At 40.0% G+C, this 18108-nt stretch overlaps 1 protein-coding gene and 1 long non-coding RNA gene across 2 annotated transcripts in view; one reads left to right on the top strand and one right to left on the bottom strand.

Annotated features, from left to right (window-relative positions):
• LOC140714754 (uncharacterized) overlaps positions 1–13648 on the top strand; it is a 37560-nt gene extending 23912 nt beyond the window's left edge. Inside the window, exon 2 of the long non-coding RNA XR_012095990.1 lies at positions 13318–13648. This is a non-coding gene — a long non-coding RNA (uncharacterized lncRNA). The remainder of the gene's footprint in view (positions 1–13317) is intronic.
• Positions 5992–18108, bottom strand: part of chmp6b (charged multivesicular body protein 6b) — a 29045-nt gene continuing 16928 nt past the window's right edge. Inside the window, exons 4-8 of the mRNA XM_073026288.1 lie at positions 16412–16498; positions 16204–16269; positions 16016–16096; positions 13082–13145; positions 5992–7898 (exon numbers count right to left, since the gene is read on the bottom strand). Coding sequence (XP_072882389.1) covers positions 7846–7898; positions 13082–13145; positions 16016–16096; positions 16204–16269; positions 16412–16498 — 351 coding nt within the window. The 3' untranslated portion in view covers positions 5992–7845. The remainder of the gene's footprint in view (positions 7899–13081; positions 13146–16015; positions 16097–16203; positions 16270–16411; positions 16499–18108) is intronic.

Here is an 18108-nt window from a genome sequence, read left to right as displayed (position 1 = left end):
TCTCTGGCAACTGTAGCCGAGAATTCCTTTCAACAGGTTTTTTTCCAATGGTGGCTTTCTCTTTGCCACCCTCCCATAAAGCTGCAACTGGTGAAGCACCCGGCCTTCTTCGCTCATCCCCTTCTTGCATAGTCACTTAGTTTTTGGGAATGGCCTGCTCTAGGCAGATTTACAGCTGTGCCATATTCTTTCTATTTCTTGATGTTTGACTTAACTGTACTTCAAGGGATATTCAGCAACTTGGAAATTTTCTTGTATTCATCTCCTGACTTGTGCTTTCCAATAACCGTTTTGTAAAGTTGCTTGGAATGTTCTTTTGTCTTCATGGTGTAGTTCTTGCCCGGATACTGACTCACCAGCAGTTGGACATTCCAGATACAGGTGTATTTTTACTATAATCTGTTGAAACACCTTGACTGCATACAGGTGATCTCCATTTAACTGATTATATTACTTATAAAAACCTATTAGCAGCAGTGGTGATGAGTCATATTAAAGGGGGTGAATATACAATCAATTATTTTGTGTTTTATATTTGTAATTAATTTAGATCTCTTTGTAGAGATCTGTTTTCACTTTGACATGAAAGTTTTTTTCTGTTGATCAGTGTCAAAAAAGCCAAATTAAATCCACTGATTCAATGCTGTAAAACAATAAAACATAAAAGCTTCCAAAGGGAGTGAATACTTTTTATCAGCACTGTAGCTATACTTCAAGAGCAAGAGGATGCTAGGGAGAAGGCAGGAGTCTCAAGAATAAAGGGGGATGCAAATTTAATGGGTGAGGTCCATAATGAGTACTTTACATCAGTATCTACCAGGGAGGATAGGGTGAGCCTATTTATTATTAATATTAATATGCTAAGGAGGAGGTAGTGTTGGGTTACTTAAGGAGCATTAAGACCATATAATATAGGTGCAGAATTGGGCCATTTGGCCCAATGAGCCTGCTCCACCATTTCATTATGGCTAATCCACTTTTCCTCTCAGCTCCAATCTCCTGCCTTCTACGCATATCTCTTCGTGCCCTGACCAATCAAGAATCTATCAAACTCTGCCTTAAATATACATAAAGACTTGTCCTCCACAGCTGCCTATGGCAAAGAATTCCACAGATTCACCACACTCTGCCTAAAGAAATTCTTTCTCACCTCTCTCTGAATAGATATCCCTCTATTCTGAGTCTGTGTCCTCTGGCCATAGACTCCCACCATAGGGAACATCCTCTTCACATCCACTTTATCAAGTCCTTTCACTATTCAATAGGCTTTTGTTAGGTCACCACGCATTCTTCTGAATTCTGGTGACTACAGGCCCAGAGTCATCACACAATCATCATATGACAAGCCTTGCAAGCCTGCAATCATTTTTGTGAACCTCCTTTGAACCTTCTCCAGTTTCAGCACATCCCAAAACTGCTCACTTCAAGTGAAGCCTCTCCTGTGCTTTATAAAGTCTCAACATTACATCCTTGCTTTTGTCTTTTGTCTTCTAGTCCTCTTGAAATGAATGCTATCATTGCATTTGCCTTCCTCACCACAGACTCAACCTGCAAATTAAAGTTTAGCAAATCCTGCATAAGGACTCCCAAGTCTCTTTTTTTCAGTCCCAAGTCTCTTTTAGCCTCAGATTTTTGTATTTTCTTTCCACTTAGCAAATTGTTAGCCCATTGATTTCTTCTAACAAAGTGCATGACTGGACACTTCCCAAGACTGCATTCCATCTGCAATTTCTTTGTCCATTCTCCTAATCTGTCTTAAGTTCTACTGTAGCTTCTCTACTTCCTCAAAACTACCTTCCCCTCCACTTCTCTTTATATCGTTTGTAAACTTTACAACAAAGCCATCAATTATCTAAATCATCGACATATAATGTAAAGAGCATTGGCCCCAACGCAGACCCCTGTGGAACACCAATAGCTGGGAGCCAACCAGAAAAGGCTCACTTTATTTCCACTCTTTGCCTCCTACCAATCAGCCGCTGCTTTATCCATACTAGAATCTTCCCTATAATACCATGGGCTCGTAGTTTGTTAAGCAACCTCATGTATGGCACCTCGTCAAAGGCCTTCTGAGAACCCGAGTACACAACATCAACTGATTCTCCTTTGGCTATCCTGCATATTATTTCTAAAAAGAATTCCAACAGATTTTCCCTTGAGGAAACCATGTCGACTACAGCCTACTTTATCACGTGCCTCCAAGTAACCTGAGACCTCATCTTTAATAATCGACTCCAACATCTTCCTAACCACTGAGGTCAGACGAACTGGCCTATAGTTTCCTTCCTTCTGCCTCTCTCCCTTGAGGTGTGGAATGACATTTGCAAATTTCTAATCTTCCAGAATCTAGTGATTCTTGAAAGATCATTACTAATGCCTTCATGATCTCTTCAGCCACCTCTTTCAGAACCCTGGGGTGTACACCATCTGGTCCAGGTGACTTAATCTACTTTCAGCTTCCCAAGAACTTCCTCTCTAGTAATGGTAACTTCACACACTTCTTGACCCTTGACACCTGGAACTTCCACCGTACTGCTAGTGTCTTCCACAGTGAAGACTGATGCAAAATACTTACTCAGTTCATCTGCCATTTTGTTGTCCCCCATTACCACCTCTCCAGCAACATTTTCCAGCAGTCTGATATCCTCTAGCCTCTTTTTTACACTTCATGTATCAGAAGAAACTTTTGGTATCCTCTTTAATATTATTGGCTAGCTTACTTTTGTATTCCATCTTTACCTTCTTAATGGCTGTTTTCTTTGCCTTCAGTTGTTTTTTAAAAGCTTCCCAATATTTTCTGTTATATGCACTCTCTTTGGCCTTGACTTTGCTAGCTACCTTTCCTTTCAAATGCTTCTTCCTCTTTGGGATATATATATCTCTATCTATATCCTGCGCCTTCCAAATTGTTTCCAGAAATTCAAGCCATTGCTGCTTTGCCATCATCCCTGCCAGTGTTCTTTTCCAGTCAATTCTGACCAATTCCTGTCCCGTGCCTCTGTAATTCCCTTTACTCCACTGTAATACTCAATCATCTGATTTTAGCTTCTCTTTCTTAAATTTCAGGGCAAATTCAATCGTATTTCCCCAAAGGTTCTTTTACCTTAAGCTCCCTAATCAATTCTGCTTCATTGCACAACACCCAATCCAGAATAGCTGATCTCCTAGTGGGCTCAACTATGTGCTGCTCTAAAAAGCCATCTCATAGGCACTCTAGAAATTCCCCCTCCTGGAATCAAGCACCTACCTGATTTTCCCTATCTATCTGGATATTGAAATCCTCCATGAGTTTCCTAACATTTGCCTTTTGGCACGCATTTTCTATTGTAATTTGTAGACCACATCCTTACTACTGTTTGTGAGGTCTGTGTAAAACTCCTATCAAGGTCTTTTTATCCTTGCAGTTCTTTGGGCCTGTCCACAAGGATTCAACATCTTCCAATCCAAAGCCATCTCTTTCCAAGGATTTTATTTTATTTTTTACCAATAGAGTAACACTACCCCCTTTGCCTTCCTGCCTGTCCTTTTGATACAATGTGTATCCTTGAACATTAAGTTCCCAGGTTTAATCATCTTTCAACTATGATTCAATGATGTCTACATCATCATACCTGCCAACGTGCAACTGTGCTGCAGATTCATCTATCTTATTCTGTATACTGTGCACATTCAAATATATCACCTTCGGTTCTGTATTCACCCTTTTCAATTAAGGTGGGTAAATTCCACAGCCTAATATATGCCAGGTTATTGAGAGAGGCAAGTGAAGAGATTGCTGGGGCCTTGACCAATATCATCATGTCCTCTCTAGCCACAGGCTACGTCCCTGACGAGAAGCTGATCTTACTCTTTTGTTCATGAAGGGAATCCAGGGATAACCCTAGAAGCTAGATCTGTGAATTTCACATCAGTGGTAGGAAAGTTATTGAAGAGAATTCTTCAGGATAGGATTCATGAGCATTTGAAAAACCATGGCTAATTAGGGAGAGCCAGAATGGCTTTGTGGAAAGCAAGTTGTGTCTTACTAACTTATTAACCCATAGAAGAGAGAGTGATGGTTGAAGGGGATTGCTCTAGCTGTAGGCCTGTAATTAGTAGTATACAAATGATCTGCAGAGGTCATTTAATCACAAAGATGGCAAAGCTTCAAGGTGGTGGTCCTTTGCCATCTTCAGGGCTAATCAGGTCACCAGTAATGGCCTTGTTGGCAACATCTATACACCAGAAACTGGAACCACTAAAGCTTAATGTAGTTGCAGGGAATTTGGGCCAATAACATTTTGGTCCAATATTTCAAAAACCATAAATTTTCCCTGTAGCGATCTGGCCCCACACTTATTAGTCCCCAATCAAAATAAATAAAGGGTCTGCTTAGTATGACATAGCTGCTCATCGAAAGTTACTGTGCAACATTAAACTAAATTTCCTATAGTGAGTACATAACTAAAGTGCTTGTTCAATAGTTAAAAGCGAGAAGTTGTGAAGATACTATATTACTTAGTATCCTTGGCCTGCTGGTAGACCATAAGACATAAGAGCAGAATTAGGCCATTTGGCCCATCAAGTTTGATCTGCCATTCAACCATGGCTGACTTACTAACCCTCTCAACATCATTCTCCTGCATTTCCCCCAGAATTTTTTACACTCAAACTTATCAACCTCTGCTTTTAATATACCCAATGACTTGGCCTCCACAGCTGTCTATGGTGAAGAATTTCACAGTTTCACTGACCTCTGGTCTTAAACTCTCCCATTATAGGAAACATACTGTCCTTCCAATTTATAAATAAATATCTATAAAGAGAAGCTACCAACGGTGTTAATAGTCAACACAAACTACATTGAGTTAAATGGAATGGAGCTGACCTTAGTCCTGGACCTATGTTAAAGGGAGTTTTTTAAAAATTTGGCACAGGCTTGAAAAGGCAGAAAACTTTGTCCAAGTACTGTTCAGCAAGACCACTGTAGAAACTAAATTCTAAAATTTCCATTTACACCTATCCAGAAGATTGTTAGCCATGGCTAACAGGAATTCCCTACAGTAGTCAAGAAGTAATTGTTACACCAAATCAGCAATTGAGTTTCAAGTATAATTACTATGTTAAAAATTATCATTACAAATATACAGAAAAACATACTCAACTGAATTTGCAATAAAGAGTGGCACAGTGGTGCAGCAGGTAGTGTAGCTGCCTCCAACTCCTGCAGACCAAGATCACTCTGATGTTGTCTGCGTGGAGTTTGCATATTCTCCCCATAATTTCCAAAAATACTCCTACTGTGTAAAATTTGGTAGTGGGAATGCAGAGAGAGCAAATCAGATTAAGGTAGGATTCTTGTAAAAGTGGATCCTTGATGGGCAGTGCAGACCTGATGGGCTAAAGAACCCACTTCTGTGGTCTCTCTCTCTCTGGCAATCTATTAGAAAACTAATAAAAAGCATTATAAAACTACATCCAAATTAAAATTAAGCCAAGGCAGGAAAGCAAAAGGGAAATTAGTTAAAAGAAAAAGATTGCCTCAGTTCAGGTAAAAACACTCAAATGAAGTAGGAAGACATCAGGGACTTTAAAAAGCAATTATGATGAGCCAAATGAACTTCTCACAACCCTGACCTTTCCCGTGAGTCACCAATAGTTATTAAGTCTCAATTGAAATAAAGGCTCTGGAACAGATTACATGATCAACCCTCATGATCCTTACAACATTTTCCAAACATACATCCCACATTTACATACACACCACAGTGCCAGAGATTGTGAGTCATAGTTAGTCACAATGCATTTCAGAATTTTTTTAAAAAAGGGACAAATGACACCTCAGCTAGAGTACATCAATAATATCGAAGAATATTAGCCTTGTATTTCCCTCATTGTACTTTTGACAGCAATTTCCACAACCTTTTCTCAAAATATAATAATGCTGTTTTCAACAGTAGTCAGTGGTTGCAATCACATTATTTCACCCTCAGACTGAATGACTACAGCAAACAAGTGAATAATCTTTTATTCAAGAAAACATTTCATTGCAAGAGGGAAAAAAATCTTGGTTTAATTCCTTTATTCTACTGTGCAATATCAAAGACAATCTGTAGAAATTACAGAGGTCAGAGGGGTTTACATCTGAACATTTTCAAGCATGGTTGAAGAAAAAGTTGAAACACCCAGATAAGGCATTTGCTGGAAATGTTAAAATTAACTTGCATTTTGTTCTACAATTTTCAGCCGAAGGACGACTTAAAAAATCCTTTCCATATATGAGATCAAATAGGTATACTGCTGAATACATGCCCAGTTTATAAGTTGCGTGCTGTGACATTTTCACTTGAACTATAATATTCAAAATTTGTATCAAAGTAGAGGTTTTATGTAAAGCAAGCTTACCTCATCCACTACAATAATTAAAAAATACAGAAGTAATTTTACCAATTTGTGTCTCGGGTTGTAAAGTTCACCTTTCACCACATGCATCATTGAGGTGCATGCCTGGCACTTTGATCACGATAGCCTCCAGCTGCCTTTACAGGGAGAACTTGTCTCATGTTCTCTACCTTACTCCACTCATCAGCTCATGGCTCATGTATGATAATGTGCCTCTCTCCTGTCACTGGCAAGTATCATTTGGGGTTTTCCACTTAGCCAATTATAATTTTACATTCAAAATTTTGTTTGATAGCAGGACAAAATACTTAGCAATAACCCATTTGCATCAAGGGAAGGGTCAGGTATTTTTTTTGTAAGATTCTCCAAATGAAAAAAAAATTAACTGAGTATATCATGTCCAAATACTGATCAACACTGGAAGTTCAAGTCAAGAAACAATCTAACCATGTGATACAAAACTACTCTGCTTGGTGCTCAGGGAAAACAAGTTAAAATTAAATCTTCAGTTTTTAAACATGATTATAAAATGGAATATTGACAGCAGGGCTAGAAGCTCAAAAAGAAAAAGATGATTCTTTGCTTTTTAAATAAAAATCAATCCCTTCAGTATTGCTGAGTGATTTTGTTTTGGAAAGGAAAGAACATGGTGGAATTGCACTGCAGATCAAAGTATGCATTGAGTGGTTCTTAATTAAATAGATAACCGCAATGGAAACCACATGAAAACTTGATTAAGTTTTGTAACTCGCATTTCAATTCCTTCCATTTAGAACTCCTCCGTTACACTCAACCCAAGGAATTCAATCAAAGCTCTTGTATGGTGATTCTGGAGATAATTTCATTTTTGCAATACTGATCATATCCCTTAAATTAAAAATCTTCATCATGAATCATCTTAAATACAAATCAAACTGTTTCATGGCAGAGAACATTAAAAGTAACCATGCCATCAATGCTGAATCTGCTACATCTCCAGCAACTCTAAAGAGTGGACTCTTCTCAGGGGACTGGATTTCCATCTGTACTACTCAAATTAATTATTGAGATATTCAAAAAATTAATGTCTCATAGACAGATGTTTCCTGCTTTTCTTATCCACCACATTAATGTATCAGTGCAGAACTTTAGTCATACCTCTCCAATTAGGCATGAGCAGATACCATATAATTACATACCAACTTTGACTAACAAAAGATCCCGTTTAGGAAGGCTGATAACGGATTCTGATTCTTTACGATTCTGAAGCACTGCTCACTTCTGGAATTTTCTTTTTAAATACAAATGTAAAAGGAAGTCAACATGGAGCCTGCATTTAAAAAATAATTCCACGAGAATAATAAAAGGTTCTTCTGACAAGTGTATAGAGTCTGAACTTTCCAACCCTCAAAAAGGGGTTGTGAACCATGATCAACTCTAGAAAATACACTGAAGACGTACATCACTGTAGAGTACAAATTTCATTTATGAAGCTGCCACCATCACTTGGTTCTGCAGAGGTTTAGCTGGCTCTTTGTCTGTTAAGAGACAAATAAAGTGTTAAAATTTTTTAAATACTAGATCAACATCAACTGCCCCATTTCAAAATCAGGCTTCAGCCACTTCCCCCTGTATACTCTCCTGTCCCAGCAATCCAGTGATCCAAAAACCAGTGTTCAAATACTGCTTAATAGAGCTACACAAATGTTGTAACATACATACCAAGCCATACTTACGTAGTGGAACTTAACCAGTGAAAAATTATAAATATTCAACAATCTTAACTGATTGTTTTGAATTGGTAACAATTATGAGCCTCCATGTGGAAGTTATACACTCTGGAGCAGATAGTCACTGTTCTATGGCAATTAAGCATCACGCAGTTGAATGCCAGCCACACTGCCTGCTTGGGAAGTTTACTCTTGTGCTCATCACCGCGGTCAAGGACGCACTGGGAAAGCTTTACGATATCATCAGCTCTCTTAAAAACAATACTTTGGAAGCTCTCTTCATAATTACAGGAGACTTCAATAATCTTTCTGTTTTTGTTTTTATTGTATTCTTAATGCTTTATTGCGTTTTTTTAAAATGCTGCCTCAGATCCAAAGTAAAATTTATTTTTTCTCCTTTACACTTGTGTACAAAAGAATGACAATAAATAATCTTGAATTTTAAAATTAATTCAACATTACAAGCTGAAAATAGATTCAAGAGTAATTGGAAAGCACATGGCAGTGAGACCTCCAGTGCCCCTGATGATTATAACTGTGAGAAGTCCGTCCAGCTACAGCTTCTAACAATCTGTGTTAAGGAGCTGGAGCTGGAACTGGATGAACTCTGGATCATTTGGGAGGCTGAGGAGGTGATAGCTAAGACATATAGCGAGGTAGTTACACTCAAGGTATGGGGCACAGGAAACTGGGTAACAGCCAGGAAGGGGCAAGGGGTTAAGGAGCCAGTGCAGAGTACCCTTGTGCCCACCCCCCTCAACAACAGGTATATCACTTTGGATATTGTCGGGGGGAGGGGGGGGGAAATGACCCAACCGAGGAAAGTCACAGTGGTCAGGCCTCTGGCACTGAATCTGCTTTTGTGACTCAGAAGGTGGGGGGCAGGGGGAATAAGAGGCACACTATGGTGATAGGAGATCGGTTAGTTAGGGCAATGGACAGGAGGTTCTGTGGGCGAGTATGTTGTCTCACAGGTGCCAGGGTCTGGGATATCTTGGATAGAGTCCTCAGCATTCTTAAGTGGGAGGGTAAGCAGCTAGAAGTCGTGGTCTACGTAGGTACCAATGACATGGGTAGGTCAAGTGACGAGGTTCAACATAAGGAGTTCAGGGAGTTAGGTGCTAAGTTAAAAGGCAGGACCTCCAGGGTTGTGATCTCAGGATCGTTACCCATGCCATATGCTAGTGAGGCTAGAACTTGGCTAAGGAGTTGGCGTAGGAGGGAGGGCATAAGATTTTTGGATCATTGGGCTCTCTTCCAGGGAAGGTGGGACCTGTACATAAGGGATGGTTTGCACCTTAACTGGAGGGGGACTAATATCCTAGCAGGAAGATTTTTTAAAGCTGCACGGTGGAGTTTAAACTAGAGTTGCAAGGAGATGGGAACCAAAGTGCCAGAACAGTTAGTAAGAGGTTGTGGAGGCAGATGTTGGTAAGACCTCAAAGTTAGGAATCAAAAGGTTGAGCATGGTGCGACTAGTATCCCTAGCTGTGCATACTTCAATGCAAGAAGTATCGCAGGAAAGACCGATGGTAGCGCTAAAGATGAGGTAGCTGATTTACTACAGAGGCAACGTGCAGGGTGGAGAGGCTAGGACAAAATTGCAGTCAACAGGATGAGTTGCAACATAAAAGGTGGAAAAAAAGTCGAAAAGTGTGAATACAGGACTGTAAGTGTTATATTTGAATCCGCGCAGTTCACGAAATAATGTAGATGAACTTGCAGCACAGTTGTAGATTGGCATATATGATATGGGCATCACTGAATCATGGCTGAAAGAAGATTAAAGCAGGAAGCTTAATGTCAAAAGATAGACTTTGTATCAAAAGCACAGGCAGGAAGCCAGAGGGGATGGCATTGCTCTGTTGGAAAAAAATGAAATCAAAGCATTAGAAAGAGGTGACATAGGGTCGGAAGGTATTGAGTCATTGCGGATAGAGCTAAGGAACTGCAAGGGTAAAAAGACCTTGATGTGAGTTGCATACAGACCGCAGAAACAGTAGTAAGGATGTGGACTACAGATTACAACGGAAGTTAAAAAATGCATGCCAAAAGGGCAATGTTACAATAGTCATGGGGGATTTCAATACGTAAGTAGACTGGGAAAATCAGGATGGTACTGGATTCCAGGACTGGGAAAGTTTTTAGATTGCCTACAAGACTGCTGTTTAGAGCAGCTCGTGGTTGAGCCCACTATCCTGGTTGAGCTATTCAGGATTGGGTGTTATGTAATGACTCAGATTTGATTAGGGAGCTTAAGGAAAAAGAACCCTTAGGGGCAAGTGATCATAGTATGATTGAATTCACCCTGAAAATTGAGAAGTAGAAGTTAAATTCAGTATCAGTATCACAGTGGAGTAAAGAGAATTACAGAGGCACGAGGGGGGGAATTGGCCAGAATCGATTGGAAAAGAACACTGGCTGGGATGACAGCAGAGCAGCAATGGCTGGAATTTCTGGAAGCAATTCAGAAGGCACGGGATATATACATCCCAAAGAGGAAGAAATATTCTAAAGGAAAGATGACACAACTGTGGCTAACAAAAGTTAAAGCCAACATAAAAGCCAAAGAGTGGGCATATAATGAAGGAAGTTTTAGTGGGAAGTTAGAGGATTGGAAAGCTTTTAAAAACCAACTGAAGGTAACTAAAAAAATCATTAAGGTAGGATGAAATACGAAAGCAAGCTAGCCAATAACATTAAAGAGGATACCAAAAGTTTCTTCAGATACATAAAGTGTAAAAGAGAAGCGAGAGTGAATATCAGACTGCAGGAATTGATGCTGAAGAGGTACTAATGGGGGACAATGAAATAGCGAACAAAATGAATAAGTATTTTGCATCAGTCTTCACTGCGGAAGACACCAGCATAAGGTGGAAATTGGCAAACTGAAAGGTCTGAAGGTAGAAAAGTCACTCAGACCAGATGGGGTACACCCCAAAGTTCTAAAAGAGGTGGCTGATAAAATTGTGGAGGCATTAGCAATGATCTTTCAAGAATCACTAGATTCTGGACTGTTCCAGAAGACTAGAAAATTGCAAATATTACTCCACTCTTCAAGAAGGGAGAGAGGCAGAAATAAGGAAATTACAGGCCAGTTACTCTGACCTCAGTGCTTGGGACGATGGAGTTGATTATTAAGGATGAGATTTCAGTGTACTTGGAAGCACATGATAAAATAGGCCGCAGTCAGCATGGTTTCCTTAAGGAAAAATCTTGCCTGACAAATCTGTTGGAATTCTTTGATGGAGTAACAAGTGGGATAGACAAAGAAGAATCGGCTGATGTTGTGCACCTGGATTTTCAGAAGGCCTTTGACAAGCTGCTACACATGAGCTTGCTTAACAAGCTATGAGCCCACAGTATAACAGGAAAGATCCTAGCATGGATAAAGCAGTGGCTAACTGGGAGGCAAAAAGTGGGAATAAAGGGAACCTTTTCTGGTTGGCTGTCGGTGACTAGTGGTGTTCCACAGAGGTCTGGGTTGGGACCGATTATTTTTACGTTATACATCAATAACTTAGATGATGGAATTGATGGCTTTGTTGCAAAGTTTGCAGATGATATGAAGATAGATGGAGTGGCAGGTAGTTTTGAGGAAGTAGAGAGGCTACAGAAGGACTAAGATAGATTAGGAGAATGGGCAAAGAAGTGGTAAATGGAATAGAGTGCTGGGAAGTGTATGGTCATGCACTTTGGTAGAAGAAATGTAAGGGTTGACTATTTTCTAAAAGGAGAGAAAGTATAAAACCTGAGGTGCAAAGGGACTTGGGATGTCTTGTGCAGGATTCGCTAAAGGTTATTAGCAGGTTGAGTCTGTGGTGAGGAAGGTAAATGCAATGTTAACACTTAGTTCAAGAGGACTAGAATATAAAAGCAAGGATGTAATGTTGAGACTTTATAAAGCACTGGTGAGGCTTCACTTGGCCCCTTATCTTAGAAAGGATGTGCTAAAACTGGAGAGGGTTCAAAGGAGGATCATGAAAATGATTCCAGGATAAATTGGCTTGTCATATGAAGAACATTTATTCATGTATTTACTGTAATTCAGAAGAATGAGGGGTAACCTTACTGAAGCCAATCGAATGGTGAAAGGCCTTGATAGAATGGATGTAGAAGGACATTTCCTCTAGTGGGAGAATCTAAGACCAGAGGGCACAGCCTCAGAATAGAGGGTAGTCTTTTTAAATGAACACGAGGAGGAATTTCTTTGGCCAAAGAGTAGGAATCCGTGGAATTCATTGCCACAGCCAGCTGTGGAGGCCAGCCAAGTCTTTATTTAAGGCAGAGGTTGATAAATTCTTGATTGATCAGGACATGAAGGGATATGGGGAGAAGACAGGAGGGTTGGGGCTGAGAGGAACTTGGGATCAGCCATGATGAAATGGCAGAGCAGACTCGATGGGTCAAATGGTCTAATTCTGCTTCTATATCTTAAGGTCTTAAGATTTACGCACACACGCACGTGTGTGGGGAGGGGCAGAGTTACTTTCAGTTCAAATGCTGAAAATTCATGTAATTTAATGACTTTCAAATGGTGTGGTAGTAGGGTGGTAATACCACAGAGCAAATGACAAACAATACACTTCCGACAGCAATGACAGTTCATGAGTATAACAGCATTATCTGCCCTTGCACTGATGATGTGAATAAATATCACAGTGTGCCACTACACTATTACCTTGATGTATTACAGTCTATGCAAACAGTCACATCAGATACAATAGGAAAACAAAATCAGAACTGCAACTATATTTAGAACACCAATAAATTTAAAAGGATGCTAGATACAGTGAGTTGCATCAACTTTCTATTAGATCATACACAACTGACTACATTTGCTGCTTATGTAACCTTCATTATACATCTAAAATTTTTAAAAGTCTAATGTTCAAAAATATCCAAACAAACAACTAGAAATTCTTTAAAAGTCAAAAAGTGGAATGGCTTTTTATAAAGAGAATGACTTTGGTTAGAAATCTCACAGGTACCTTTCTCACTGGCAGGAATATTTGGTAGTACTTCTGCAGGAACTTCTGGAAGTTCAACTTCTTCCTGAAACAGTAAAACAAAAGAATATAAGAACTTGGAGCAGGGAGAATGTGTACTGCCGTTCACATGGGTGATCTTCTGCCTCAGCACCATCTCTGTAACTCCCAATTCTTTAAAATTCAGAAATCTATCGATCTCAGTTTTTAATTAATTTAATTTCTGAGTCTCTTTGCAGTTCTTTGATGTGGAGAGTTCCGAGTGAAGAAAATGCTCCTCACCTGACATTACAGGCCTAGTCCTACTCAACCTCAACCATCCTGAAACCCACCAATGCATGGAACCCATCTAGTCCACCTTTCCCTCAATGGCCGACACATTTGTCATGGAGGCAAAAACCTGTGTGCATAACTCAAGATGTGATCTTACCTGGGCCCTAAACCAAGGGCTCCCAACCTGGGATCCACTGACTCCTTGGTTAATGGTAAGGGTTGGAAAACCCTTGCCTAAACAATTACCATAAGATGTACTTATTTTTGTATTCAATGTTAATAAATGTTCATACATCACTTGTCTTCCTGAACATTTGTCACATCTAAACACTTGCTTTCAGCCCAAATGTATTGTGGTCTGGAGGAAATGAATAGTACTGTTCAACATGTTTATAGATGCCTACTTTGTAAGGTACAGAGCAGCCAGCTATCCATTACTGGGAAATCTGATGTTTTGGGGCTCCCTAAAGCAGACCTATGGTAACTACAGCATGCCTCTTCAACTTGATGGAAGAATCCATGACGTAATGCAGGAAGTTCAATTGATTGTAAAAATTATGTACAGGAAGTGACAAAGTGACCCATGAAGAATAATATATACATTACACAGAACAGTGGGGAAAAATACACAGCACAACATTAATTAAAACAAAAATCAGTATTTGGAACGTGGACTTCTGATAGATCAAAAAGCAAACCAAAGGAATAAAGATCAGATACAGCCGGATGAAGGGTCTTGGCCCAAAATGTTGACAGTTCATTCCCCTCCATAGATGCTGTCTGACCTGCATTTTGTGTGGTTACTTTAGATTGGCTTTATTGGAAATATCGTAACATACAGTGAAATGCATCATTTTGTGTCAATGACCAACATAGTCTGAGGGTGAGCTGGGTGCAGCCTGCAAATGTCACCATTCTTCCGGCGACAAAAAAGCAGGGTCACAACTTACGAACGCTAACCCGTATGTCTGGAATTTGGGAGGAAACCAGAGCACCGGAGGAAACCCATGCAGTCACAGGGAGAATAGAAACATAGAAAACCTACCACACAATACAGGCCCTTCGGCCCACAAAGCTGTGCCAAACACATCCTTAACTTACAAATTACCTAGGATTACCCATAGCCCTCTATTTTTCTAAGCTCCATGTACCTATCCAGGTCTCTTAAAAGACCCTATTGTATTCGCCTCCACCAACGTCGCCGGCAGCCCATTCCATGCACGCACCACTCTCTGCGTAAAAAACTTACCTCTGTACCTACTTCCAAGCACCTTAAAACTGTGCCCACTCATGCTAGCCACTTCAGCCCTGGGAAAATGCCTCTGACTACCCACACGATCAATGCCTCTCATCTAGATAGGTATCTTATGGATAGGGGAATCAAGGGATATGGGGACAAGGCAGGAACCGGGTATTGATAGTAGATGATCAGCCATGATCTCAGAATGGCGGTGCAGGCTCGAAGGGCCGAATGGTCTACTTCTGCACCTATTGTCTATCATCTTGTACACCTCTATCAGGTCACCTCTTGTCCTCCGTTGCTCCAAGGAGAAAAGGCCGAGTTAACTCGACCTACTCTCATAATCGTGCTCCCCAAGCCAGGCAACATTCTTGTAAATATCCTCTGCACCCTTTCTATGGTTTCCACATCCTTCCTGTAGTGAGGCAACCAGAACAGAGCACAGTACTCCAAGTGGGGTCTGACCAGGTCCTATATAGCTATATTGCATTAATATTATATTGAATGTACAAAGGTTTGACAGGAGTAGCACAGACAGAGTTGGAGAGCACTGGGAAAGTGCCAGAAAGGTTGTGTGACATACGATTCAAAGTTATCGAACAATTCACTTGCACCTGAATGTTGCAGGCCTACCTTTAATGGGCAATGGGCAAGAATGCAACTACATTCCCTCACATACTTATTAACTCCAGTTTTATAGCAGTTACTTGAAAAACAAACCAAAACTGCTGACAGTATGATTGAGGGACTCAACACTGTATGACGTGCTTCCAAATAATTGGTTTCCTAGTTGAAAAAAAGACAATCATTTATTACAGAAAAGACAAACGATCTTATGGAAAAGTAGAGGGCTATGCGCTGGGAAAATTCTAGGCAGTTTCTAGAGTAGGTTACGTGGTCGGCACAACATTGTGGGCTAAAGGGCCTGTAATGTGCTGTAGATTTCTATGTTATAGCAATAAAAAGCTAAATCAGCAATATAGTGGAATAAGAGTAATTAGCGTTCAAATTAGCAGTCAACTAAAAATATCATCCCAGTCTACCTCTAACAACCAAAACTAAAACTAACCAGGACAAAGCGAGAATACGTAACTATGCACATTTGCTCCTACCACGCCCCAATCCACGTGACAAATTATCGTAACCCATAACAAACGGGCAATACAAAATACAATACACAGAGACTGAAAACAGATACCTGGCTCCTACACAGTTGTTTCAGCAAAGTCATAGATAACCACTTCACTTTTATCCCCATTTTCCTCATGTGGACTCTGGAATGGCTGTTAGCCTCAGCAGTATTCAGGTATTAAATCTAGATTAATACCTTAATAAAAGCCATAACTTTTAAGTGTCCATTTGAATAAATTAATGACAATTGAAAAGGCAGGTTCTGAAAAATTAACTAAATATATCTTGCTCACCTGAGTTATGGCATCTAACTCTGCCAGAATAGCATCCTCATCCTCTTGAGACAAACCACCAGCTAAAATTTCATCAATTTGCTGAAATAAGAACATGTCATTTAGAGTACATTTAATTGCTATAAGTTGTTCTTGGTTTAATTCTATACATTCACACATTAGTAAAGTTTTGGCAGCATATTCCTCACCCGCTGGTATTCAACAGCTTCCTGGGTCTCATCCATTATTCGTTCTACTTCTTCAATAGACATCACCTAAAATAGTAACAGATACAATAACTGCAGTTGGAAACAATTTTGGAACTTGTTCATTATTCATACCCAAAAAAGGCAATTTTTTAGTGTCTCCAAAAAATTTAAAATTCACCAATGGGAACAATAATTTTAACATACATACCTCATGCATTTTCTTTAGGCAATCATTTCCGATTTTCAGACCTTCTATAACTTTCATTTCTATTTGAGTAAATTCAATGTCTTGAACCTTTAAAAAGGGAAAAAATGCATTACTTTCAAGCTAAAAATGGGCCAGGTTTTATTCATCAGCGCTAGGCTAGTATCAGAAAAGGCGAAAATTAAGTGGACAGAGAATATCAGCTGACCATCAGACAAGTAGAATGGAACATATTGGTTCTTAACCATCAGGCAACAAAATCAATTCTAATGTTAAGGACAAACTACCTTTACTGTTTACACACTTAAGATGATGAAAAACATTACTGTTATGCAACATTCAACACTGAGATTGAAAACAAATCTGAAGTTGCAGATGCTGGAAATCTATCTAAAAACAGTAAATGTTGGAAAAACACAGAACAGTACAGCACAGGATCCACGTTGTAGTGCTGATCATTATGCCAGCAAAACTAATCCTATCTGCACATGGTCTATGCCCATCCATTCCCTGCAGGTTCATGTGCCTGTCTAAATGCCTCTTAAAAAATTGCTACTGCATCTGCCTTCACCACTTTCCTTGGCAGTGCAATCCCGGCCTCCACTGCTTAACTATATAACAATTACAGCACAGAAACGGGCCATCTCCGCCCTTCTAGTCCGTGCCAAACGCTTACTCTCACCTAGTCCCACTGACCCGCACTCAGCCCATAACCCTCTGTTCCTTTCCTGTCCATATACCTATCCAATTTTACTTTAAATGACAATATCAAACCTGCCTCTACCACTTCTACTGGAAACTCGTTCCACACAGCTACCACTCGCTGAGTAAAGAAATCCCGCCTCGTGTTACCCTTAAACTTTTGCCCCCTAACTCTCAACTCATGTCCTCTTGTTTGAATCTCCCCTACTCTCAATGGAAAAAGCCTATCTACGTCAACTCTATCTATCCCCCTCATAATTTTAAATACCTCTATCAAGTCCCCCTTCAACCTTCTAAGCTCCAAAGAATAAAGACCTAACTCGTTCAATCTTTCCCTGTAACTTAGGTGCTGAAACCCAGGTAACATTCTAGTAAATCTTCTCTGTACTCTCTCTTGTGCTATAAAAAAAACTTTGTTTTCCCCTCTCACATAAAATGCATGATCTCTACTACCTTACATTTCCACCTGGCAAACTTCTTATTACTTAATACATTTCTATCAAGTTGTTCTCTCACCCTCCAACAGTTAAGAGATAACAATCCAAGTCAGCCTAATCTTTCCTTATAACTGCTTTCCAATCCAGGAAACATCCTGGTGAAACTCCTGTGCACCCTCTCCAAATCCTCCACATCCTTCTTGTAATCCTTCAATACTCCTAGACACGAGATTCTGCAGATACTGGACATCTTGAGAAACACATATAAAATGCTGGAGGAACTCAACAGGTCAGGCAGCATCTATGGAGGGAAATAAACAGTCAACGTTTTGGGCCACGACAATGTTTCGATCCTGATGAAGGGTCTCCGGAAAAAAAAAAATCGAACGCTTATTTCCCTCCATAGATGCTGCCTGACCGGCGAGTTCCTCCAACATCTTGTGTGTACATGTGTGACGACAGTACTCCACATGTGACCTGAACAAAACTTTATACAACTGCAACATGACTGCCTGGCTTTCATACTCATTGATACAACTGATGAAGGCAAGAATGCCATAC

Source organism: Hemitrygon akajei, chromosome 22 (assembly GCF_048418815.1).
Source record: "Hemitrygon akajei chromosome 22, sHemAka1.3, whole genome shotgun sequence".
NCBI lineage: Eukaryota > Metazoa > Chordata > Chondrichthyes > Myliobatiformes > Dasyatidae > Hemitrygon > Hemitrygon akajei.
This window is presented reverse-complemented; position numbering and strand designations above follow the sequence as displayed.